A 27415-nucleotide genomic window follows, 5' to 3' on the forward strand; every position below is an offset into this window, starting at 1 on the left:
TCGTTTAGTCCATACCAAGACCCGATTGATTTTGATTTACTTTTCGATCGTCAAAAATCAAGAAAAGACAATGAAGGCTACGGAACTGAAGTGAAATACATTTTATTTTTGAACCAGTGCAACTACAGTTGTCCTCATCCAAACAGGGTTCGGTCAGCTGCGCTTGCTCGTTTAGAGGCAGTTAAAATACCACAACTTTTTTTTTTCCTACAAAAACCCATTACACAGAATAATAAGGTATACAGAAGAACAGTATGTTACAATAGTACAAATGATAAATTATATTATACAGTTATAATGCCAACAGGTAGAGCACAAATCCAAAAAAAAAAAGAAACGCAATCTGCTCCCAGTACTAAGAAAAGGGTAACTAATCAGACAGGAGAAGGGAATAAAAGGAGTCAGTTTATGCATATAAAGACAAGACAGCTCATGAAGTCAGTTAGTTCTCTGGAGAGGAATAAAAAATAAAACATATTTAGTACGCGACTCGGAGGCGCTCGCTGCATGGGGCGCATTTTCACTGAACCACAGTGACGAAATCTGGTTATTAATATTTCAATATGTCAATATAGACTTTATTAGCAACCCAAACCCTCTTCTCTCCCTACCCTCACCAAGCTTGCATAATGTTTTCTAGAGATTAAAACACATTTGCTGGTTTACAAGTACGCTTCACACCCACAAAAACCATCATAGCCATGTCAAGAACGTCCCATATCATACACACTTGGAGCAGCTCCTATTCTATTTTTATTTATTTTTTTCCTTTTTTGTTTCGCCTGAGAAATGGGGAGGTCTGCGTTCAGTGGAAGCATCCAAAAAATCTGCAGTGAAGCCACGTCATACCACAAGGAGGCGACAACCCAATCCAAATGGAAGCAACAAAAAAAAAAAAAGTTCGAACACCCCACAGACTTAAAGGGAATATCTGAACATTCTGAAGTGAAGGAGTGTGAAGTCGTCAGTAATAGATCCATAACCTGTAGCAGACTGATGGAAATGTCACAGTGGGTTTATAGAAAAGAAATCCTCAAACTGGACAGCAGGGAGAGACAAACTTAAAATAAGTTAAACTCATAGGGTTTGAGCTCATGGAGTCCAATTAATATTTCGCTCTAAAATTTCCAGGGTCAAATCTTTTTTGGATTTCCCTGGACAACTGAATGGAAAACATTTACCACAAATTGTGCAAATCGTGAAACAACCCAATGGAGAATCTTTGCGTTTAAGAACTAGTTCATGTCATTAAAATAAGGAACGGAGTTGGGAAACGCAAATATTGTTTTCCAAACTTGCTTCTGTTCCACCCTGTTATGAATACTTGGCAAATGCTTAAAATTGAATCTGTTACCTTTCCAGATTACGCAGAGCTCCAGTAACACCATATTCAATTAAACATGTTTCTATGTTGAGGTTAAAATGGCTGCTGGCTGTATCCCTCCACTTGTACTCGTCAGGCAAGAAGGGCGCACGTTTTTGGATTTTGTTACATTATTCAGAGGTGCAGACCCGGGATCAGGTGGACTGATACAGCAGCTGGAACTCTAGCATGGATACATGATCAGTTAACACAGAACTGTATCTTCTGGATATGAATATAAGCTTGAAATGACTAAAATCGGAGTAGGTTTCCTTTGACTAGCTGCCAGGCTTTCTTCCTTTTTGTACAAGCTCACTGTGAAACGGCATCTGTCCATTACAGGATAGGAAGCTATTGCCATAAATTACTACACAGAACTTCATAGAAAAAGGAACTGTCCCTTTAAAAAAGAAAAGGAATGGGGAAAGTCTACAAAACCTGTGCATTTTATTTTAAGCCGCAATTCATCAACCCACTTTTCTTAACCAGCAGAAGAGACAGGGAAGCTCAAACTTGCTTTCTGCAAATCTATATATAATCAGCCAAAAGTAACACTATTACATAAACACTTGACAGAGCCGTAAATTAGCACAGAGTTATGAACCTGTCTCGTCAAAGAGCCTCTTAAATCATAACCTTTAAAAAACAATAACTAAGAAAAAAAGATTTAATGCCAACTAAGTGTGACGTTACTGTTCCACTTACCGTCACAAAAAAAAAAACAACAAAAAAAACAAATCAGTCGCTATGACTTCGGTAACAGTTGTGCTTCGAGGAGTAACATAACCAACCCATAGGGCGGCACGAAAACAAAACCAGAATGAAAATGGAGAAACTACTAAAACACGGCTTTTTTTCAGTAACAAAAAAAAAAGTAACAACCAACTGTTTACATTGTTGTTTGCTGTGGGATTCCACTGTGCCATTAATAGTCCTGTGCATGTGTGTGTGTGTGTGTGTGTGTGTGTGTGTGTCTGTGTGAGAGACAGCACTGGGTGATGATCTAAGAGATTATCTATAAAACAGAGAAGTCCTGTTGGATGTGAAGGTTCTTCTCAAGGCTGAGGCCTCTTCACCACAAACCAAGTTAGTTAGTTAATAAGTTAACTGAACTACCCTTTGTTTTAGGTTGCAAATTCTAACAGAAGGTGAAAATAGAAAAAAAAAAAAAACTTGAGTAAAGTACACTTGGAAGCTAAATGTGCGTGCACACACACACACACCGTCTCTCATCCCTTTAACCCTAGGAAAAAAAAATTTAAAATGAAAAAAAAAAAACATTGTTCCACAATGCTCACCTGCATCCACTTGTTCGACTCGGAAAATACTGACACAGTTCGTCTTTATCTTCTAAAAAAAAAAAAAAAAAAAACGCTGACCGGGATGGAGACGCAGTAGAAAGCAGTAACAGCACGACTGCGTCTGAGCACATACACACGTAGAAAACATCTTTCCTGGCCTCTCTGCAGTCTTTTAGGACTGAAAAGAGCAGTTCCATTTCCTCTAAGGGAGTGTTCTTTTTTTTTTTTTTTTTGTCAAAGTTCAGGTCAGGAAAAAAAAAAGAAGATCCAAAGTGAAGATGAAGGGTTCGGACTGAGTTAGTACCAAAGAGCCGAGGCAGTGTACGGGTGTGCCTTGTCGTTAGTTTTAATCAGACTTACTCTGTGAGCTAAGGTGTAACGGTGAGTCCAACAGTAGCTGAAAATAAAAAATAAAAAAACAAAAATAAAAAAAAGCAAAAATTGTGCAAAATTCCTGCTTTGTAATACACACAACATACACGCAGGGAGTATAAACACATCTCTCATCCTTAATCCAGTGTGTTGGAGGAAAACTCACTGGGATATACACAGTGTAAAAGCACTGAGATGTGCACTCGCTCACACACGCATACACACAGACACGCTAGAGCGGATAGGGCTTATAAAAGATTAGTTCTAGAGAAGAGATAAGATGCTGGAATTAGTACAGGCTGACTCTCCGGTCACCCCATCACAAAAAAAGAGGAAAAGAGCAGTCCGAAAGGGTGAAGAAGAGGAAGAACGGAAGGAGAAACTGGGTCCAGTCCCACCCTGGCGGAAACTCTGAAGTCCGTAGACGGGTGCAAAAGGTCTGTGTGGTCACCAGCATCATGTTAGGATCAGCCTGGAACTCACGAGACGAGGCAGCTTGTAGCTGAGCAGGACAGGAGCAGAAACAGAGTCAGGAAGTATTTTAGTCGGGCACCTGGCTGAGAGTGGCTTATAGATGGAAACACGGGATAAAATATCTCCTTGTTCGTGTCGAGGAGCGAGTGAAGGAGAAAGCGGGTCCTCCTTTCACAAGAGGAAGGGGTTGGTGGTTCCGGTGGGTTGCGACCCGGCCTGGGGGGGCATGCTCATCAACGGCTGAGGCATCGACATGGAGGGCGGGGTCCCGCCGCCGCCCGTGCCGGGCATCCCGTGGCCCATGGGGGCCATCCCTGCCAGGGGGACCATGGCGACGGGCTGAGCGGGCACGGAGGCCAGCGGCATGGGCTCGGCTATGCTGCCGAAGCCGGAGGGCATCGGGCTGACCCGCATCTGGTTGAGGGTGGGCGGAACCGGCTGGGTCATTTGGAACGGGTTGGCGACGGGAGCAGGAGCCGAGCCGCCTGGATGGAGCAAACCGTCGGTCAGTTCAGCAGAAATATCAGAACGGGACGCTTGTTTATACCTGCTTTTTTTGTTTTTAGGTGTACAATTAAAGTCAAGATAATAGCAGAAAATGTTCAATTATTCAACTACTTTTATGTGTTTCCATTTCTGATTCACAATTGTTACCCGCTTTATGTCGCTTTTACTTCAAGTTTGTTGGCGTGACGAGACAAAATTACAAAATATTCAAGCGGTATGAATGAATGGTTTCGCATGTTTATGTTTCCAGAAAAAAAAAAAAAAAAAAAAAAAGAATCATCTGAACTCCTACCTGTAGCAGCCAAGAACGGGTTAACGACGGGCACGGGCTGAGCCGGTTTGGTCACCAGAGAGTCCAGATTGACCAGCGCCGCGTTGGGTCCCAGGAAGGACTCCGGAGTCTTTCTGGTTGGGTTTGTGGAGATCGAAGCGGAAGTGGGCAGCGGGTCAAAGAGGTCCAGGCTGCCGCTACTGGCCAGACTGACTTGGGAGGGGAGAGAGGACGTTATGCCCGCGTCGGCTGAAAACGGAGAGAGGAAGGACGTTAAATCCACTGATGAGAGGGTTTTGTATTGAGCGAGCAAAACACTGGACCTGCATCTCTCTAGCGTAAATATTTCTTGCACATTAATCCTCTGTCCGCTACACACAAACAAGTGTCTCTCCATCTGCACTTAAGAACTTCTGTTCACGATGGCGTATATAAAAGACGATGCTATTATGAGGGATGTCAGAGGCAGACAGACTGGCTGTCATTGGTGGCAACAGTCAGACGGCAGTGGAGACGCTCGTTAGTGCATTAATCCAACCTCAACATGCCTGCGAACACAAGGAAATGTCAGAGACAAAAACCACCGTGGCGCAGCAGGAAGTTCGACACAGTCTCCCAAAATTCAAATGAGGAGATCGAACTGATTTACAGTGTTGGTGTGCGAACTGCTAATACACTTAGATATTTTTCAGTTCCGACTGAAATAAACATCAATCGATGAAAGGCGTTTTCTTCTCTTCAAGTTCTCTCCCACCCCCCTCGGTGTTTATTTGGGCTAAAGCTTAGATCCAGCCACCAAAATCCCTTTACACCTTCAAAAACTAAGAAAAAACACTTAGATGGAAATCCATTCAGAACCTGGTTCGAGTTTCAATTTGTTCGTTTTGATTCCAATTTAAATGAAATATCACAGATCTGAGCGGGTTTCCATAATTTAGCCTGACAGAGGGGCCAACAATGAACACAAATCAATAAAAACATCACAGTGATATGAAAAAAAAAAAAAACAAGCAGACTTGAGCCAGGCAGTTTATTTCTGCGGAGAAAGAATGTCTTTTGCCATGTAAAGTCAATCTCAAACGCTGCCTTCGCTCAAGTCCGTTGGTACATTTAAAGAAAGACGAGACAGTGTGTCTGTGTCCCCCCCCCCCGCAGAGAGGCTACGTCTGCTGAGGGGCATTTTCGGAGACACTGAGGGAAAGAAAAAACACACACTCCGTGTCATTAGATGGACGAAGACAGGGTGAGTACCAGTGGGGACAGAGGAGGAAGAGCGCAGGCTGTCAAACTCTGAGAAGTCTTCCTTGGATGTACCATTGGATGTACTGAACAGGTCAAAGTTACCTGGAGGGAGACAAACCCATTCACACAAACACGTGCGACACACACAAAAGACGACAGTAACTCACCAAGTGAACAAAAATTACAACAGAAACAGAACACAGACGAATGGAGACGTTACGGGTACAAAAGTGTGCGGAGATAAGCGAATAATATGTTAACCCGTAAAGCATGCAGGTGGATGGAATCCTTTTCATTTCTGTACAGATTTCGTGAGGTCAGAGGTTACCCGTCCACTGGGAGGTACTCCAATATTCACAGATGGTTGATGATTAACTAAATACTCAAATTAAAAGCTTCTTTTTTGATTATTTGGTGAGTGAAATGTGTGCTTACAAGTGGAAATAATAATAATAAAAAAAAACAAAGGCGTTTACTTGTGTTGGAGGTTTTAGGGCGGCCAGCTCCAGACCCCCAGGGGTCGGACGCCGGAGCGGAGTTTGCCCAGGGGTCACTGGCCTTTATGGCAGGCAGAGTTGCAGGAGCAGCCCAGGGGTCGGGTGGCACTGACGGCCGAGGGGCAGAACCTGGGAAGAGAGGCGAGTAAAAATAAAAATGTTTATGCAGAAACAAGCTCTGGTAGGGAGGTGGAATATTTTTTAAGTTGGCTAAAATCCATCCATCCATCCATCCATCCATCCATCCATCCATCCATCCATCCATCCATTTTCTTCCGCTTATCCGGGGTCGGGTCGCGGGGGCAGCAGCTTCAGAAGGGAGGCCCAGACTTCCCTCTCCTCAGCAACTTCTTCCAGCTCCTCCGGGGGAACCCCAAGGCGTTCCCAGGCCAGCCGAGAGACGTAATCCCTCCAGCGTGTCCTGGGTCTTCCCCGAGGCCTCCTCCCGGTGGGACGTGCCCGGAACACCTCACCAGGGAGTCGTCCAGGAGGCATCCTTACCAGATGCCCAAGCCACCTCAACTGGCTCCTCTCGACGTGGAGGAGCAGCGGCTCTACTCTGAGTCCCTCCCGGATGACCGAGCTTCTCACCCTATCTCTAAGGGAGAGCCCAGCCACCCTGCGGAGGAAACCCATTTCGGACGCTTGTACCCGTGATCTCGTTCTTTTGGTCATGACCCAAAGCTCATGACCATAGATGAGGGTGGGAACGTAGATCGACCGGTAAATCGAGAGCTTCGCTTTTTGACTCAGCTCTCTCTTCACCACGACAGACCGGTACAACGCCCGCTTCACGGCAGACGCTGCCCCAATCTGCCTGTCGATCTCCCGCTCCCTTCTTCCCTCATTCGTGAACAAGATCCCCAGATACTTAAACTCCTCCACTTGAGGCAGGACGACCCCCCTGACCCGGAGAAGGCACTCTACCCTTTTCCGGCTCAAGACCACGGCCTCGGATTTGGAGGCACTGAGCCTCATCCCGGCCGCTTCAGACTCGGCCGCGAACCGCTCCAGTGAGAGCTGCAGATCACGATCTGATGAAGCCAACAGGACCACATCATCCGCAAAAAGCAGAGATGCGATCCTAAGGCCACCAAAACGGATCCCCTCAACACCTCGGCTGCGCCTAGAAATTCTGTCCATAAAAGTAATGAACAGAATCGGAACTTTGGCTAAAATCTAAAGGCATAAATACATTTAAAAAATTGTCATAATATTGGAAAAAAGACAAAACTATCAGAAGAAACCTTCAATGAGCAAAAAAAAAATATACATATATTTATCAGGATCTGGTGTGATCAGCTCAGTTCGTGTAGTTTTCATCAAAATAGACTTGGCTGTTTCAAAGTACTATTACTGATTAATGCAATGCTGATGTGTTAAAAGATGTTTCTATTAAGTATTATTCGTAAAAACCTACGTGAAATGATAACTTCAAAAGATGCTCAACAATCCTCATTTTAATTTTTTTCCCCTAATATTACTAATATTACAACCTTATTCTGATGGTTAAAACAAATCTTAGCCTGACTAATATTCCATCACAGAGTTTAACTTAATTTAAAGGTGACATAAATAGGAACTTTGAAACACACTTATCAAACAATATGTTCAGCATTAGGCATGCTGACATCACTCTGAACTGTAGAAACCCAAGGAGAGCGCAAAAAAATAAAGTAAAAAAAATCCATGTTTTCCAAAAATGAAAAATATCATTAATTGATAAAAATCAATTCATCGCTCAGCGGTACTGTCTTGTTACAGTGATAAATAGCTACCATTCTGTAAATGCAGCCAAAAATGAGGACAGTTTTTAAAAAGGGAAACATTCTCCGGCTCCTCAAGAGCAGCAATATACCTGCTGTCAGCAGAAAAGTACCAGAACCCAATGATGTGATGTGCAAAATAACCCAAAAATGAAAAAAAAAGAAAAAAAAGCACATTTGACTGCAACAGGGTGTGCAGCATAACGAGACAGGGGGAGCCAACATGGCCTATTAGTGTGAGCTTAATGGACACATCCTGCTCCCTGTTGCTTGACTGAAACGAGTGTTACACTTTTATCTCCCCAAGAATCCCTTCCTGCATGACAAACGCCCTGCACTCCCTTTCTTCACAATCTCTTCCTCTAACTCGCTCCCTGCTCCCAGAGCAGCAATGCTGCCGAGCCAGCCGAGCCGCATTCCGATTAAACAAAGACTCACAGTCCAGAGAGCTGCAGGTGGAGAGCAGCGATGCCTTTCACACACGCACGCACGCACACACACACACACACACACACACACACACACACACACACACACACACACACACACACACACACACACACACACACACACACACACACAGCCACTTTACTCTGTTCCTCTCCAGAATGACAGTAAGGATGTGGACCTTTCCCAGTAAGAGTGTGTGTGTGCGTGTGTTTGTGTGCGTGTGTGTGCGCGCGTGTGCGTGTGTGTGTTTACCATAAGACTGCCATGGGTCTCCTGATGCAGCTGCAGCTCCGGCCCCGCCCCCCATTCCCCAGGGGTCAGACTTGGGACCTGGCTCAGGGACATCCATTAGATCCATCAAAGATGACTGTGGCTACAAGTAAAGAAGAATAAAGAAAAGTTTAGGAAGCTGGGACAAAAGATGAAAAAACAAAACAAAAAAAAAACAAATTCACTGAAGTAATAATTGGGTTCTGTTCAGCATGTACAGCACAGATCACTAGCCGGACATCAGCAAAGGAAAGAAAACGGAGACAGAGCTGTTTCAAGTGCGTATCTGAGTAAATGTAATGACTGAGTCACCAAAGCTGTCAGATTCCAATGCCAAAAAAAAAAAAAAAAAAAAAGTTCCCTGTTGCTTTACCTCTTTCTTCTTCTTGGGGAGCTTTGCTGAGACTGGATCTTCTTTCTTACTCTCCTCCAAGGCCATCTGTAGTCTCAGGTCGTCCCCTCTGCGTAGGCGCTCCTCCTAAACACACAACGAGTCTGAATTAGCAGCCGGCGTACGTCTTGAGCCAGAGGTGTCCAAACTGTGGCCGGGGGGGGGGGGGCATTTGTGGACTCCGAATGATACAAATTTGTCCCATCGGTGCAGGTGGTTGACGTTTTTTTGCCCCAATTAGGAACAGAACTATGCCCCACGAATTAAAATCTTCTCACAACAATGTCAGATTTAACACAAAGTATTCATCTATTCATAACTAAGTTTTCTGTTTTCTCTTTAACTTCATAGGAAACAGGAACATATCTTTCCATTGAGTTAATCTCTGAAGTAGATCTCGGCACACCTAAACCTGCTTTTAATTACATAATGTAAAACTTTACCGAGTGTTAAAAAATTAAAAAATAGTGAGCTAAGTAATTTTTTTTTGACTGAGAATAGCTCTGTGGAAGCTACCATTTTTCAGTTTTATTCAATAAAGCCCAAAATAAAGTAGTAAAGTAATATGGAAAACATGCAAAAAATCTTTTTAAGTTTTGGATTTATAAAGACCGACGCGTCTCTTTCCGTCCAAAGGATCCATTTTACTTGCTCAATTAAAACCTTTCATACCATGTTTACTGTTAAGCAGGTTAAACTAAATAAAACTTAATGATTTTAGTTTTTAAGCTTTTTTTTTTTTTGGCTTGAATGTACTCCTGCTGAGGATTTTGACCCATGTTACAAAAGTTTACACACTTCTATCTTATACCATGCACAAGCCACAGCATGTACATATGTATCTGTTTGAACTAATATCTGTTAGTGATGAAAGCCGAGATTTGGCACACAATAAGGGAGGAACAGACGCATGTCGGAGCACGTATCTGAGACGATGTGTGCATACCTGCTCGGCTGCTTCTCTGCTCATGGCCAAGGCGAGCTGCAGCTGGAGCTCCTCTTCTCCGCTGGTCTGAGGTCTGGCCTGCTCCAGCTCTGAGCCCGCATTGGGAGATGTGGCTAAAACACAAATTCAGAGTGCGTATTCAGCATGGAAAATAACTATTAAGCACCTTAATGTGCCAAAAGGTAGTTCCATCTTTTCTGTTAACCTGAACAAATCAAGTAATGCAAATAGGGCTGCAAGTAATGCTTATTTTTTTGTAATTGATTATTTATTCTATCGATTACTCGATAGAATAATCAAGTAATCGATTATTCTATCGATAAACGGCCTATTCTGCAGACTTTTCATTCAATAATTTCAGGATTTTTATTCTATATTACAAATACATTAAAAGATGCAAATAAACAATTTTTTCTTATTGCCTAAACTGTAAAAACAAGGCATTCCTTTAGTGTAAGTTTGATTATTATAGCAAAGCATGTATCTGCAATACTGTGGGTACAACATATTTACATAGAAACCTCTTTTTTTTTTTTTTTTTTACAGTTCTGACTTAATTATTGCTCTGTGTGTGATATCTTTTCAGCAAACGGCCTTTGTTTTTTAAGTCTGTATGCTAAAGTTAACAAGAGCTTACTAACTTAGTTGATGATTTCAACTATCAAATCGTTTCAGCCCAACATGCAGAATAAGAACAGAAAAACAAACTGGTTTTAGGCATAATTTGTGTAAACAAAATAAACGTAATTGCAGCATTTGATTTAAAGTGTAAAAAAAAAAAAAGGTGTGACTGGATGATGTGTGATAGCACATCTATAAAACCCTTAAAAGACGACAGGTTCACTCATATACTTGGATTAGGACAGGCCATAGTGGCAGCCAAGCGCTGCATGTGGCACACTCTCCACCTGGCCAGAAAAATGCGCTACGACTGGCACACGCTCGGTATGATAGCATACACCATTTACACCAAGCCCACTTTTGACTCACTGCAGTTGGAAGCCACAAATTTCAAAATAAGGGCCCTCTATGACTCGTATGGAAGATGTGGGTTTGTTGGCGTTTTAAAAATGTAAAACGTTAAAATGTTTTCTTCCCCAGTTCTCTTTCCACCGTGACCAGAACCGTGTTTGGTGAGTAGGCTGCGCCCATAAACGCCGAGTCGAACAAAGGAACACCGACACAAATATGTTGTGACTGTTTCCCTGTGTGACGAGGTTAAACTTCACACCCAGCACTCCAAATATGACTGACATCCACCTGCCTGTGACGACGCTTCAGACACGTCAGTCTGATCTCTGCACACGCACAAAACGCCTGACGTCAAATCTTTCCGTTATTTAGGGAAGTGGAGACGCCGACCTCAATAATTAAATCGATCTGGCAGTCAGAGAACGCAGCTGACGACAGGTTTAAAAAAAAAAAAAAAAAAAAAAAAATCACACAAACCACCCAGGGAACAACTCAAAATAATACTTGTGGTCATGAATCAAAACAACTATGACGTACTGACATCATTTTGTCGACACCATTGAGTGGTTCTGTACGAGTCTGCTGACTCGCACTGAATCGGCTCTGATCTGATATTTGATCTCTGCATCCATCAATATTGGACATATTTAAAATCATCAAATAACATAACTGTATTCAAGTTTTTTTATATATTTACATCACATTTGATCCTTCAGGCAAAAACAGATAGAAAAAAAAAGTAGTAGTAGTGTTTAGTGACCCTTGGAGCATTATGTTGGCACCACCGTGTCTCACTATGGCGACTGTGTGACTATTGCTTTTCACTATGGCGATGGTGTTTTCAGTGTTTTGAGAGAAGTGTTAGTTTTCCTCCACACAGTTTTTCAAGGTTTCTGCAGGTTTCAGCAACTCAAATTTAAAACTGAAGACATTTTTAAGACGCTTATGAGTGAAATTTAAGAACTATATCTCCGCAGAAATGTACGAACTCAGTCTAGTCAACTGGCGATAAGTTTGACCTTATCTGTGATAAATGCAAAAAATGCTACCTAGTTAGCAAGGTAATGTTAGCAGTGGGTTACCGGTAGTCTGAGTCTTAAATCTTAGATCCATAAATTTAAGGCCTTTTAAGGATGCGAGGACACCCTTGCTTTACATGAAGGCCAAATGGCTTTTGGTCTCATCTGGTTGGACCGGGGTCAGGAAACTCTGCATGTTTTGAGCGTTTCCCTACTTCGGCACACTTGATTTGCTCAGATGGCTGATTGACAGGCTTTTGCTGAACTGCAGATGCTTAAAACAGGTGTGTTAGAGCTGGGAAGCATTTAAAACATGCAGGGTGGTGTGCCTTGAGCAGTAAGAGATGGAAAACACCAGGCTAGAGCTTCTTCTGCACTTTTGCTTATAAAAAAACGATTTTCAAATCTGGTGTTTTATCTTTAAAACAGCCAGTTCAAACCGTGACACCGGATGAACTAGCAAGAAATCTTAATAAACGTGAAGTCGACACTGTGATTGATGAGAACTTTTCCCTACTCACACTCAAGAAGTCACATTCAGTTCGCATCTTTAGATTCACACACTCTGCCTCATTCTGACCGTCTGTCGACAAAACTACACGTGCCAAGGGAAAGTGACCGGAGTGGATTTTCATTTGTATTCAACAGAGATGTACTTCCTTAGCAGATTAAAGCAGAGTCAGAGTCAAAAGCAGCTGCATGTCTTCCTTAAATAAACTTCCAACACATTTGGGACACACAATTGTCAGACACATGAGAATAAAGGCATAAAGATTCTATCAAAAGAAACGTTTGAGCTCATGGGTTTAATAAAGTGAGCAGCAAAAAAGAAGGAACATGGTGGCACTACTTCAACATGCAACACTTCTAAGGCTTATAAAACACTATGCCAACTAAAACACACCGCTGTGGGAATAGACCATATACGGCATACTGTTTAAACGCAGCTGCGCCTACATGAGGAGGGGCTGGGGGGGCAAGAATGTCTGAAACTTTGATTCTCATCTACTCTTCTGCCATTTCCTGCCAACTTCAGACTCCCTGAGGACTACGCAACTTTAACTAGGAATAGAAGGCTGCATTTTCAGAAAGTAGAACACCCTGGTGTCACCTCTGGTGGATTTATGGACTGGTAATGGTATATAGCATTTTAAAATCAAAGGGAAGAGTCAGGAAATCCCATCACATTTGCAGACACGTCGTCTCTTGCGTTGGGAGATAAGGAATTTAGTAGCTGTTGTGGGAGGCAGAGTCCAAATGTGAACGCAAACTAAAACCCGCCAAACACAGAAATCAAACGTACATGCGTTACATGAAGCTTTACTCCTAAACGTTGAATATCTGCTGTCACAGCTGCATGGCCATTCATTTGTTCGCTCATTCACTCGCGCCACGTCTGTACAACAATACTCGGAAGGTTTCACTGGAATCCCAAAAATCTCACGTCACCTCCCACGATGACGACCCGACTGAACTCTGACTGGGTCTCCGCTGACGAGTCAGCTGCTGAGGTTTTAATCATAACGGGCAGAAGAAGAAGAAGAGCTTCGAGTATACACACACTACAATCCAACAAACTAACTACCTATATGCATGATATGTATTGTACATTGTATTCAATATTATCAAGTGGTACATTTATTAAATTAATATTTAAAGATCAAAGTCAAATTAAAATCATGTAAAGTAAGGTATTTGATCATTTTTTTTGCACAAAAAAGTACAAGTCATTAAAAGAGATCAAATAGACCTTCTGATTGGTTAACACGCAGAGCAGAAAAACTGCAGACCAATCACTTTGTCTGTAGCTGTGCCCACCCTGCCCAGTGACTTTTATTAGCAACGTAGATGAAATTGATTGTCTATGCTCTGATTTATAATGAATAATTATTTCAATATCTATTTACCAAACTAACTAAACATACACTTGTTTGCAAATGCAATTACGCATTTCCACTTTCATACAAATTACATATAGACATTTACTAAAGTCAGTTACTCATGGCGCTGAATGGCGGCACTTCTGACCCTCCATACGGCTGCATCGCATCTAAACCACGCAGGTTAAAACGGCGTGTGAGGCCACAGACAGACGAGAGCCAACAGCCATCCCTGCAGACACAGTCATCCTGCTGGGTGCAAAGGAATGGAGGTCAGAGTGTGAAAGGAAAAGAGGCCAGGGTTCACTCTTTCATTTCATTCTCAGTTCATCTCCACTGTGGTAACCTACTTCGCAAATGTGACTCATCTTTTCTTTCTTCTTTTTTTTGTGTATATATTTGTGACCTCTTCCTTGCAATCATTTTCTAACTAATTGCAATGCCCCACGGACTGTATTCGACTCATTATAGAGTAATGTGCATGACCTTTTTGTTGTTTTTTTTAAAAACTAGAACAATTCCTCTAAAATGATAAGTCATCAGTGACGCCTGCTGCACTGTCACCGTTTCGGGAGAAATGAGCGCATCGCTTAAAAACGCCAGCAGATTCCTCTGTCGTATGTATAAAAGATGATTTTGGGGACGGGGGGTGGCGGTTGGGGAGGTAGGGAGTTTGGTGGGTGGTGATCTTCTTCCTCTTCTGTTTGTGTGTGGGGGAGTGGAAAAGAGCTGAGGAATGCGGCCCTGGTGCAGAACGGCCGGGCAGGGATGGAGCGGGGGGAGGGGAAGGTGACGGCCTCAGAGTTTTAGGCAGAAGTTGCGCTTCCTGATATACGGTGACAACAGCTGATTTAGTCCTTCTTTATCTGCCGTTTAAACATAGGGGGACCAAACCCCGTGGGGCCTCCGTAACGTCTGACATACTTACAGCCGTGGTAGGAGGCGGGGGAGCCCTCCGACCTGCCGTACTCTTCGCTGTAGGATGTGGAGAGGTTGGGCTGGGACGAGCCTCGGCCGAAGCCCATCTGAGTGCTTCCTGTGGACACCTGGGCCATGCGCTCCTTAGTCTTCAAAGCCTGAGACCTAGCATGACAAAAAAAAAAAACAGGAAGCGTTCATATCGTTTTGACCCCTGCCGGTTCAAATCTGAGCAGGAGGAAGTAGCAAAATAGGAAATAACATGGCAGCCAGTCAGGGTTACGGATTCAGATTAAGCAAAGTTCTCACAAGATTTTTGGTCCGTCTCCAAAAGTGTAAATTCAGAGATTCATAATAAGTACAGGTAGTTTTACTGCACAGAAGAAGAAGAATAATAATAAGAAGAAGAAGAAGAAGAAAAAGAAAGGACAAGTAAATAATTTTATAAAATGGATAGACTGGTGGATTAATGGGAAAGTTTGCAAAAAATAAAAAATAGGAAGACAGGGATTCATCGGGTGCAAATTATTTTAAAATTATATTTAAACAGACGACTTGGATGGACAAAAATGGAAGAATGACTAAAAATGTAAAAATAAATTTTTACAAAATAATTTTATTTTATTTTAAATCAATATGTGTATTAATGGTTGGAATAAAAAGAGAAATTGACGAATGGAAATAAAATGATTGAAAGAGAAAGCAATATTTTTGCTTTTTCTTTCTTTTTTTAATAGTTACACAAACTCGGGGGGGCGGGGCGGGGGGCTTAAATCAAATTTGACTTTTCCAGACTGTGTAGGAACCCTGTGTCTTTGGAGATCAGCGTCAAACAGTACTAAGAGGAAATCTGCAAACAAAATCCAGAATTACAGAAAACCAGAAGATCGTCTCAACACAGCGTGACTTCTCGCCAAAGCGGTTTTCTCAAACGTACCGGCAAGTTGTGTCTTTTTTTTTGCCATTCCACAGCTATAACATCTTCATTCTTAAAATATTTCCCACCAACACAAAGTCCAACAATTTAGTTTCATTAAACCCATAGCTTTGGTGTTTGGTAATTTGCTGGATTATGTAAGCAGTGTTTTCTGCAAGACATCCTGCCATTTCATCTTCTCAGTTTAAACACCACAGGAAAAAAAAAACTCAAAAGAATGTTTGCTGCATAAATACTGAAAAGTAAAAAACATTTCACTAAGTTTTGTTTATGCAGCAGACCGCTTCAAATTGGAGAGGAACATTCTGTTGTATTTGCTTTTTTCCCCCCCAGAAACTATGTTACAAATAAAAGGTGGAAAAAAACAGTGTGCAGGACGTTATTTGATAAAATAAAAAATATTCTCCATGTGAATCAACCAAAGACAAATTTACAGACTGAAAACTGTCCGATTCTTAGATTCGATGTGATTAATGATCAATATCAGGCCGCCTGACTGATGTGTCTCCACTATGGAGTAAAAGATTCAACAACTGTTTCAGTTTTAATGTCAACCAAAACAAAAATGTATTCAGATACAGACTGAATTAATACAAACTATTTCTTAAAAGGAGCAGTATTACGCGTTTTCTAGCTACATCATGTCATCTTATACCACAATTAAGTAACTATGTCACTTTCAGTTGTTAAAAAAAATGTTGAAAATATCAAACATGGCTTCAACGAAGTTTGACTTTGCAATTTAACACCTTGAAATTCGGCCTCTGTCTCTTTAAGGAGCACCTGCTCCTTCCCACACTCTAAATTCAGAACGTTTCTTCGTTAAGCTAAAAAGTCAATTTTACATAAATTTGCGATTGACCTCACCTCTCTCCTTTAAGGCGTTCCTCGTCCTTCAGCAGCACCACCAGCTGCTTGCTCTTCTCTCTGACGTTGATGCCCTGGTCTTTGCCGTCTTTGTCAATGTACTGGAAGTCCTTAAGGGTCTGGATGGCGAAGATGTTCTCCTTGCACTGCAGCGCCACCCTCTCCGAGCCCGTCTTTATCAGGTAGTCGAGCAGCGTGAGCGCTTTGTAGACGTGGCGCCAGTTCTTCCCGTGGTCGTTGAGCCGCTTCCAGATCATGTTCATGATCTCACTGAAGGCCACCACGTTGTAGGTAAGGTCGGCCACCTCGGACATGAGCGAGGACGACGGGCCCCACGGGTCGTTGGACGTGGCCTCTCTGACTTTCTTCTCGGCGTCAGAGTAATTGTTGACCATGTTTTTCATCTGCCGGCGGATGGTGCTTGGCATGGTGGCGGTGAGGTTGCGACAAAAAGGAAGAAATAATATAAAAACTACACGAAAACGGAGAGGAGCTTGGGCTCTGGTAGTGTTGGGAATGAAAGAGAAGTTTGTAAAGTCCACGTGTCAGTGTGTCCTCGACAGACGTTTATCCTTTTGTGTAAAGTGTCACGTTTGCTTAAGAGGTTTCTTCAGGCCAGCGCAGTGTTCCTGAGTCCTCCAGAAGAGCATCTGTTAAAACCATCTCCACACACGCAGTGCAGGCAGTACACAAGACCACGCCATCACCTAAACAACACACACAGCAGATGAGTGTAAGGACAGGGGGGAAAAAAAGCAACAAAAAAAAAGTATAAACCATGAACTATTACTATGGGATAATATGTGCTAATCTCTCCAGAAGTTCTCGTCGCGATCCTGATTTACACACCTCAACAATAACATGGTGTTGAATTGCATTTATAGCTGCAGTGGCTTCCGTTTTGAAACTAAACAAACATGTTTCATACTTTCAGATAAGCACTTTCCATGCCTGCCCACTTCAGATGACACGGGGCCCCGCGTGTTGTGAAGAGAATGGCGTTTCAGCTTTCACAAGATCATTTGCGTTTACAGTAACTCGACACAATGGCAAATTAGAAGGTAGGCAGCTGAACATGAGTAATGTCTGGAGCGCCAACTCCGCTTGTTCAAACCCCTTGGAGAAAACGAGGTGGTGATGGTGCACTCTGGGTGGGATAGGAGGGAAGTTGACTGGCTAAAGTATGGAACAGCTCCTCTCTGAGTTCACCTGAACTCGGTGTACAAAGTATATTTACAACCTATGGGTTACAAACTCTGGTACGAGAACCACTGGAGATACCTCGGCTGCCTTTAGCACAGTTTTACTGAAATTTTTTCAAGGAAATTACAAACAAATTAACTGTGTGTAGAGCAAATGAGACGTGCTCTTCATGGTCATTTTTGGTCGATTCTCCATAAAAGTCTCAAAAAGGAAGTGAACAACAGAGACCCAGAAACGAGAATATGAACATGATGTGTTAATTTCACCTCAGAGTCAAAACTCCTGGGAATACCATCCAAACTCAACCTGCCTGTAGTCCTGTTACAACTGCAACAAGCAGTGAGCTTTGCTAATTGATGTGCACACGGCCCAGGCTAATCACTACTAGCAATTTAAGCTAATTATGGATTTTTCTGGATTTTGAACTTGCTCACCCAAGGAGGTTTTATAATAGTGCATGAAAAGTTAACGAGGTAAGAATAAATAAATAAAAAATAGAACACATGCCAAAACAAAACAACAAAAAATACTGCAAATATATCTAGCTTTAATGCATGATAGGCTTTTTGCATACTTTTCTTTTTGCACCAATGTATTCTCTTGTTTCATTTTAAACATGCCATTAGCAATTAAAATACCCAAACTGAAGTCTTGCAACGGAATCCATAATATAGCATTGTTGAGAGAGCAGCAATAGGTGACTATGACTTAATTTGAACATAATGAGGGGAGGTGTTTTTAAAAAATGTAAAAATTATGCAATGTTCTGCAGAAACTCAGTACTTTGCTATATTTGTGAAACTTGAATAACAGTAAATGTTTACCTCTTTGGCATTAACAGCAGTGACTGTAAGGAAATATTTACAAAAAATGCATGAAAAAAAAAACTGAAAGGAAATATAAAGTTTTCCCAAACTAATAACAATTACATAAGTTACTGTTATTCAAGTTTACTACGAAGAGATTTAAGCAAAGTAGACATGGCAGCTTTAGCTTGATTTAACAAAATGAAACCTGGTAACAAAAAAAAGACAAAATACAGAAGAAAATCCATTTACCTGCCAGAACATTGAGAGCAAAGAAATAGCCAGAGGCTGGAAGTAATTATTTTCCACTGTTTGGTTTTGATTAGAGATGTGCCGATCAGGTTTTTTCCTGCCGATACCGATCACCTATGAGGGCCGATCACAGATACCGAACACATAATTATTATAATTTTTTTATCATAAACACTACCGGTTACATTATTTGGAAAAAGGAACCATGAATTCACCTTAATCACCTTAATTTAGACAAAAACTTGTTTTTAATAACTTTTTCCAAGAAGAAAACTAAACAAAACAGGCATTCTGCAAATTGTACTGTATCGGTAATACTATCTTTAACAGACTGATAACATATGAAGGCTCTGAAGAGGCTAAATAATGCAAAGAGCCAAAATAAAACCTCTCAACATTGCCAAAAAAATTTCAAGTATAAAACTTAACACTCAAATGCAAATACAGGATCCATTACAATAAACAATCCTGAGTTACTGAATGAAAACTTCCTGATAGCATGGCGGCTAGCTAACTTCCCCATTCACTCAGTGCGTTATAGTTCCACATCGCTTAGAATTTGTTGCTGCGTGTTTACGCAGTGTGAAGGAAAGAGGAGACCAGCTGCACAGGCAGGCTGCGAAATGAGATGCAGGTGGTCGGTATCGGCAACAAGAGCCAATGATTGCCGATCATGCACTTTTTCACGAAAATCGGCCGATTATGATCGGTGACCGATCGATCGGCACACCTCTAGTTTTGATTATTGACTGGTAGATCAATACAGAAAAACCTAAGTAGTAATAACTCTTAATTTATCAATCTAATAGAATGTACTAAACATTTTTACACATTAAAATTTTACTGATAGCAAATTCTCTTGCAAAATAAAAAAATAAAAATCCAGGATAATTTTCAGATCTTCTCTTTCCCTTTTGGTTCTCAACAAATGTAAACAAAAGTACAGATGTTCTTTGATCCTGCAAAGCCCCACTGTATGACAAAATGTGTTTCCACCACATGGTGGGTGGCAGACAAAAAAAAAATAAAAAACTAGAAATGAGGTCTTATAAATAGCACTTCCTGACAAATACAGAAAGTGAGGGTAAACTGTGCTACACCTCCATGTTCCACATAAAACCTCTAGACCATGAGAACCTCAGTGTTGTAGTGCAATGAGTCTATTTTAACAAGTGCTGCAGTCAGGTGGAAAGAATAGAAAAACAATTCTCTGAAATACGAGGTTTATTTGGAAACTGCATAATGCTTACTGACTCAGCTGATCTCACTCAAGTCGATGTAAAAGTTTTCTGCGTCCTCTCCATCTGCCATGTAGGTAGACCAGTGATAACTTATGCAACTCTGTAATCTGATCTCTGCATTGAGCAAACAAGCCACACCCACACCAAGTGCTTTCACAATGATTTTGATTTCTGTGCAAATTGAGCGTTTAGACTTAATGACGTAATTTGCTCTTTCTGAAAAACCATCGAGCGGCTATTTGCGCTGGCCTCCATGCTCATTTCGCAGACTTCCTGCCAAGCAATGCCACAGACGAACAGCTGAAGCCGACACAGGAAAGGAAACAAAGAGTGTATGTTTTTTTATGGGATAATAAAACAAGTTGGCACATCCCATAAATTCACTTAACGCCAGGCGAAACGTGATCCCTGCGGAGCACTCCCTCCCTCCAAAATCCAAATCCCTCATCACCCGCCACTCCTTCCCCCCCAAACTCTGCATCCGCATGAATGCAGCTCAGACCTAATGACACATCTGCTGCTATAATCACCTATTCACCCGAAGCTGACAGGAGGAAGAGAGGAGAGTCTGTCTCGTCCGTCCCACCCCCCGTCTCGTCCCGGAACATCGCCCCCCCCCCAATACGAGCAGATTCGGCTTTGGAGTCAGAGAAGGTCTACAAGATGTGCGTGTCGAAATGCATATTCATGAGTCAGGGCAGGTCAGCTATATCGCTACGTGACTGATTCTGTCATCAATTTTTGTACGCTATCGAAAGTCAAAGGGTAATTTAACATCGAAATCTGAGATTGTGTGCTGCCAAACATCCCCACTTCCTGTTCGCTCATTCTGGATTCATCCGACAACCAAGCCAAGGCAAAGGACACAATCACTCCAACCGCGTTGCCTCTGTGGAAACGTCTCCATCATCATCTACACATCAAGCTGTGATTTTCATTCTACATCACTGTCCACGTCATGCGCTGCCTCTTTTCCACCTAAATGCGAATGATAATGCATTAGAAATGTGTGTGGTGATAAATGGATCTCCCACATCCTGTGGTTCATAGATATTTCTGAAGACTGATAGATTTTAGGAGAATTTCTTATGAGTAATATGCCCAAAATATTGTTTTTTTTGAATACGCCCAAAATATTGGGCGTATTACTAGTTTAGAAAAAAATATATATAATATCGATAAATATGAGTAGTTTTTAAAAAAAAAAACCTACTCACCGTGTGTATTATTCCTGCTTTTTTTCCTACCTAAATCAAGGTAGATTCGTAAAAAGGCCGAAAATTCAGAAAACTCAATAACGTGTCATGACGAGCAAGTCAAGTATGGAACTATTCTGGCTACAGAAAGAAAATCCTATGCAGACTTAATGAGATTATCAGTTTAATTGCAGCTTAAATGTTATTCATACATATTTCTAGTAGAAATATTTTCATCAAACATCTCTATTGGACACCTTTATGTCAGGGTTGTCTCGATACAACATTTTCACTTCCAGTAAGATACCAATACTGCAGCTTTGAGAACTGGCCAATACCAATATTAACCCGATATATAATCAGCACAAGCCATTCGTACTTGTGTATCGTTTATTTTGTAGTGCAGAATGTTAGAAAAGGCTTGATCAAGTCATATTTCTCAAAAAAAAAAAAAAAACAGTCGACAACAATAGGTATGAGAACAACTGACCTGCTTATTATTAACCAATGGGTCTGTGAGTGGGATGCAGAAACGCTGGGTTGGACTAAATGCTGGAGTGCAGTGATTCCAACAGCGTGTTTATATTGGAGATTTTAGATTCAGAGTGACACAATCTGATACTCGTCCACACTGTAGCTACACTAAACATTTGTGCTACGGTGGATGAAATATCCCCGTTTTCCAGTTGTTTGCTTTATAGATGTTTTAATCAGATGACGCTTGAATGGTAGTATTACAGATTTAAATAAAAATGCAAGCTTAAATATCAACACCATAGTTTCAAAACCTTTATTATGAAAACCGCTTGAGCCAAACTATATTAAAGCTAGAGTATGAACCTCACCAAACAGGTGGACAAACAAAACTTTGAAGCACACAACCGCTACACCGGGAGAATTTACGGCGAATATATAATTGCAAAGAAAAGAATCGCTAAGTCAAAATCTGTGCCGTATTCAGGTTGTACGATACTGAAAAAAAAAAATCTTTTCAGACACGTGAAACAAGGGGAACCATTTTAAATGTTTCAGCCCAGACGTGTAAACAAAATAGTTGACCTTTGCTGCTACTATAAACCAGAAGTCCAGAAAGCTAGTGATACTAAAGATCCGCCCTAAAACTACGGAGAAGACATTTAGGGATGAGCGATATATCGGTATGATAAATAAAACTGGGCCAATATGAACGCCCGATATTTATTCCCATCTTCTTGCCATTTGTTTCTTGAGGGAAAGTGAAAGAGGTTGGTCACGTGGTAGGAGTGGGACTTACGAGTTTCATCAAGATGTTTTCTGGTAATATTGTGATGACAATAAAAGTGATGATAAAAACTATCCATTACTTCTTTTTTAGGTAACTGTAAAAGTTACCTAAAAACTGCTGCATAGCCCATCAATCATAGCCCCACAAACACTGCTCTTGAAAAACAAATCCATTTGTAATGTTTTTTAGAACATCAGTCACAAAAAGAAGCGTTTTTGTTGTTTTTTTTTAATCACTAAACATCACACAGTAACTACTTTTAGTCATATTTTTTAAAATAACATTTATTGATGCTTTAATTGAACAAACAGTGGAGAAAATATTAAAACTAATAAACTCGGCAATACTGACATTTTTGGGGCGTTTTAAACCTCATTAATTGGAATTTATGGTAGCAAAGATAAATGAGAATGGCTATCATACTTAAATTTGTCAAGATAAACAAAAAATTATGCAATAAATGCTAACCCCCATCATGTGGTATGTTTTGGTTGTGTGACAGTGGTAGTGTGATGCAGTGCCAGACTGTGGGGGCGATAAAGTCAGCGGTATGGTTGTTTTTTCTCCAAGGTGTTGAAAGGGCAGTAAAATAAATTTAATATCGATAAATATCAGAAACAGAGTAACTGGATCACAAGCAGCTAAAATATCCCCAACAAGATGCCTGAAGAGCAGGTTTCAAGGAACATCATAACACCCACGCTGAGCATTTATGATGCAAAGTAGCTAGCATGTTGCATATTCCAACATATTTGACGTGTTTGTCTAACAGAAGAACAGCAGACGGGTAGGGAGGATTTAGTTTAGAAAAGTCAGATCTGTAGTCATGAATGCATGGCAAGTCAATTCAATGTCATCATTTAATTTATAATTTTCCTACTTGGTTTTCTAAATCATCACGAGTTGATTTGCGAAGTGCCTAAAGATTCTTTAAAAGAATGATTCTTATGTACAAAAACATTGCTAAAATCCGATTTACGTTTGTCTGATGCATGCATTGTCACATTCCTAGTACCTTCACACTAAAGTAAAACTCTTATTATCATATTGACCGTTTTATGCAAATGTTGCCCTATTGTCTGTATCTTGTTCATCCAAATTAGGGAACTGGCCAACAGTCTGACACGTTATCGTGGCATATGTTTCAGGCTGAACGGTTTTGATGCAAAACAAAATTGTCTTCAAAAGATGTGTTGTATTCCGGAAAGGCAAATTCCAAATAACATTCACAGTGACTGACACCTTTATTTAAAAAAAAAAAAAAAATGAGGAAGAAATTTACATCTTTGTTCAAAGAAACGAACATGCTCTCCAGTACAGTTGACCTTATTAGCAAGTTAAATTCCTGTGCCGATTTATAATTCACAACAAAGGCATCTTCACCTTAGGAGGTCACAGCTCAATATGTCAGATTCCTGGTGCATTGCATCAACGTTTAAAAAAAAAAAAAAAAAAAAAAAAAAGGCATCTTCCCAGCTCTACAATGTTTACTTCAAATCCAGCAGCTGATGAAAGTTTTTCACAGATTAAAACACAACCTCGCCAATCCTGTAAGTGAACTAGAAAGCACAGAATCCATTTAATTTTGTCATTCCAGAATCGCAAACTCTGGGAAACTAACGCGGGCTCGGCCAAATGTGAGAAAGCTGGCCAAACTCCCCTTGTTTTTACATTTTCGGACATACACTGCAATAACAAGTAAGGGAGTGAGTTTATGTGTGTGTCTGTGTGTGTGCCACTTGGCAAAACCCAGGTAACCTTTGATTAGCATTAAGGATTGAGAAGGCAGCACTCAGAACAGGTCCACTTTGTCACACAGGGACTAAAGCTGATCTGGTGAAAGAAAGTCTTGCGCAACCAGGCACCTGTGTTTCAGTGTGACAATGCAGAGCGTGCTACATCAAGTCATCGAGCCTGTTTCTGAATCACACGGTCACTTCCTTTTAGTGACTTAGCACTTACCACAAACCAATATCTCATCTCCTACATGCAGCTCTGTGACCATGTAAAGACTGATTGAAAAGTGCAGACTCAAATGGAATGATTTCTTCAAGGTATAATAAAGATCAACCTTAAAACACCAGGGGAGAAACATAAGGAGGAGCCACTTTGTGATGGCCCTTTGTCCTCTCTAGCTGTCCCATAGAGACAGGGACGGAAGGAGGACGGTGATGATGCATTTGTCAACCAGTGTGACTGATTATTTCTGACAATAGACAAAAGCCGTGCTCCTTTCTCAGACTAGTGTTGTTAATGATTTCAGCAAAACAATGTTAAAGAGCTTAAATCCCAACGTATATATAAGATCGTACTATTAGAAAAAAAAAAAAAATCAGTCGCCATTCACTATCTTCAATAAGACAAACCAAGTAAGACGTCTGGAGGCAGACAGCGCCCAATCTGAGAAGAATATCCCTTTTTGCAATTATTCCAAAGATCGCTTTCGGGATAGATTCTTTTAATCCGAGATAAGCAAACAAATCAAATGGAACAAAGATATACTTTTAGCAAAAACAAAAGTGAATCACTGTGCCGCCTTTAGGTGATGTGATTGATAGCTGACGCCACTTTAGCTTTTGTGCTAAGATTGGTCAATAACATTTTATCGACTTCTGACTCACGGTTCAGTGATGGGTGTAGCACATATCTAACTTTAAGCAACGTCAACTTTAAACATCCACCCCAACAAATACCCCCCGCTCGCTGCCTAGTAATGTTCACAACTTGAGTGAAAACCTGCGATAAACACTTTTCGTTAGCCATCGGCACAAGCTAGCGAACGACGTTAACTTGTGGCTTTAATTGAGATTTTGTTTTTCGCCAACTAGTTTCCCTCAGCAGTAGACACCCCTAACATGTCCCCGAAAGTCGGTTTTATTAGTATCACATACTTTATGCTGCTCAGTAATGCAAATGAGCTGTTTGCGCTTGAAGAAATATTAAGTGACAATTGTACGTTAATTTTGGAAGTTAAAACATTGCTTTGAAAAAGTTGGATAAAAGCTAACCAAGCTGATATGTCAGCTAGCTTTTATTCTTTTTCAAACACTTTATTATTAAACGACTATTGTTCACCTATGGTGGGTATGTAAAAACAACAGTGTTATTTTCGAAATTTGCTGCCTCTACTGTACCAAAATGCACATCTACCACAGGGAGCTCTCCAACGTATTTTCATTAGCATGCTAGGCTAGTTAGCAGTACTTCGAGCTAGCAGCCAAGACACGGGTGCTCGGTGGAGACATCACCAGAGCAAACTGGATTACAGGACACCCTGGAAAAAACAAAACAACTTGACTCTAAATGAAAGCAAGTGGTCACTCACCATAGTTTTTCACGCTATGTCCGGTTATGGTGCTATTCCAGAAATGTGAACATTAAAAAAACAATCAGGCTAATTCCAAGTGGGGAGAAAAATCTCGTCAGAGAACTTATTTCGGCGTTCAAGGAGCTTGTTGCGCCTCCGCCTAGCTGCGTGCTGCTAATGCTAATCCGGCTACAGCCAGGACTACACGTATCTCCTCCTCTTCTCCTCCTACTTCAGAACATGGCGGGCAGGGTAAGAAAGGTTGGGGGTAGTAGCCGGGAAGGGTGTGACCGAGACGGCTTGATGTGTCAGGAGGGAATGACATGGACGTAATGCAAAAAAGGGACCGACCGACCGTCCCCCCTGCTTTATTCACATGGCTTTTAACATAATTTCACCACTTTTTTAAAGTTTCTGTGCCCTTTCTTATTTCTTTTTGAATTAATGTTTTTTTTTTGTTTACAATGCCATTTGTTGATTTTGATTTTGATTTTGTTTTGTGAATTTTTGTCTCCTTAGAATTCTTTTAATTCTTATTAGGTCAATTTTCTTATTTTCACTGCTTCACCAGGCAAAATGGGATGACTTTATATATATATATATATAGTTTTAACCCTTCACCATTTATCTTTGTGGTTTTGGCAGTTTTGGATACAATATTTTTTGTTTTTTAGAATTAATGTGGTTTTACCTAAAAAAAAAAAAAAGGAAAAATTAATATCAAGTCCTGTAACAATAATATATAATTAATTCTAATTCATAATTGTATGACTATCTCCATAATTAGTGAAAATACTTAATTACAAAGAAAACCCAATGGATATGCAGTGATTTAAGTATGTCACCCAGTTGCTCCCAGCAGCATGTGTTTGATATTAGACAGCAGCCAGAAAGACCATGCTTTAGTCAATATTGCATAGGCATCATCCTACATTAAAAATATAACAAGTAAAGGTGAATGGGAGCAAAGGTGAATGGGAAAGGCAAAAAACAAAAAAAAAACAATAATTAAAATAGCCCAAAAGACTGACAACTTTTCCTAAAAAGAACAAAAACATATCTATGGGGGAAACGTATCCAACGACAAGTGGCTCATTACACAATCACCTGTTTGCATCTGCCTGTCATGAATTTTTGAAGCAAGGGATTGCCTAATGTGTTGCTGCAGGTGTGTCAGGGCAAACTATGCAGAGCAGCATTCCACCTAGCAGACTTTTCCACTGTCTCCCCACTAACCGTCTCATTAGCGGGCTTCAAATGGAGAGCTGGACAAAGCGTTCACGTGTTTTGGACACATGTGACAAGCATGCTTTTGTTTCGTCAAATTAGGTTCTATGAATAGGGATGAAAGTTTCCCTGAAAAGCGTACAGTGCGCTGAGAATAGAGCGAGTAGCTAAAAGGTAGGGGTGGGGATAAAAAACGTCACAAACCTGGATGTCTGCCAGCACAAATCGGCAAAGCCGACAAGAGCCAACGCAGACCAATAAGATATCTCCTCTAGGTTTCTCCTGCAGGGTCGGTTTAACTTGGCTGGCAGATACATTTTATTTTGGTATATCACTCTCTTTCTTTTTATAGAGGTCTCATTCAGGCTCCTCTCACATGGCTCAGAGTACAGGATAAGCCAAGGGGAGGCTAATCCCATCTGATTTAACTGTGTTTGTGAACAGAGATTGACTTGGGATTCAAATGTGAGCAAGCT

General features: G+C 41.0%; 1 protein-coding gene across 2 annotated transcripts; it reads right to left on the minus strand.

Annotated features, from left to right (window-relative positions):
- Positions 1 to 86: 86 nt before the first annotated feature.
- On the minus strand, positions 87 to 25919 carry epn2 (epsin 2). Of its 2 annotated transcripts, XM_081609834.1 has the most exons (10): positions 25731 to 25919; positions 16444 to 17150; positions 14650 to 14804; positions 9851 to 9963; positions 8887 to 8991; positions 8496 to 8616; positions 6007 to 6156; positions 5540 to 5632; positions 4310 to 4537; positions 87 to 3995 (listed from the first exon to the last, which is right to left on the minus strand). In XM_081609834.1, the coding sequence occupies exons 2-10, from the start codon at positions 16869 to 16871 to the stop codon at positions 3682 to 3684; spliced, it is 1707 nt and encodes a 568-aa protein (XP_081465960.1). In that variant the 5' UTR covers positions 16872 to 17150; positions 25731 to 25919; the 3' UTR covers positions 87 to 3681. The 2 variants fall into 2 exon arrangements, with proteins under 2 accessions (XP_081465960.1, XP_081465961.1); XM_081609835.1 differs by lacking the exon at positions 5540 to 5632 and having other exon boundaries at positions 25731 to 25916.
- Between the last annotated feature and the right edge of the window lie 1496 nt (positions 25920 to 27415).

Source organism: Poecilia reticulata, chromosome 8 (assembly GCF_904066995.2).
Source record: "Poecilia reticulata chromosome 8, P_reticulata-male-v2, whole genome shotgun sequence".
Lineage (NCBI taxonomy): Eukaryota > Metazoa > Chordata > Actinopteri > Cyprinodontiformes > Poeciliidae > Poecilia > Poecilia reticulata.

Excerpts from the sequence above, each read along its gene's own strand:
- epn2 (XM_081609834.1), bottom strand. The coding sequence starts at position 16,871 with ATGCCAAGCACCATCCGCCGGCAGATGAAAAACATGGTCAACAATTAC. Across the intron at positions 5,633-6,006 it reads CCCTAAAACCTCCAACACAA|GTAACTTTGACCTGTTCAGT; the intron begins GTAAACGCCTTT and ends GTCTCCCTCCAG. Across the intron at positions 4,538-5,539 it reads TTCCTCCTCTGTCCCCACTG|CCGACGCGGGCATAACGTCC; the intron begins GTACTCACCCTG and ends CTCCGTTTTCAG.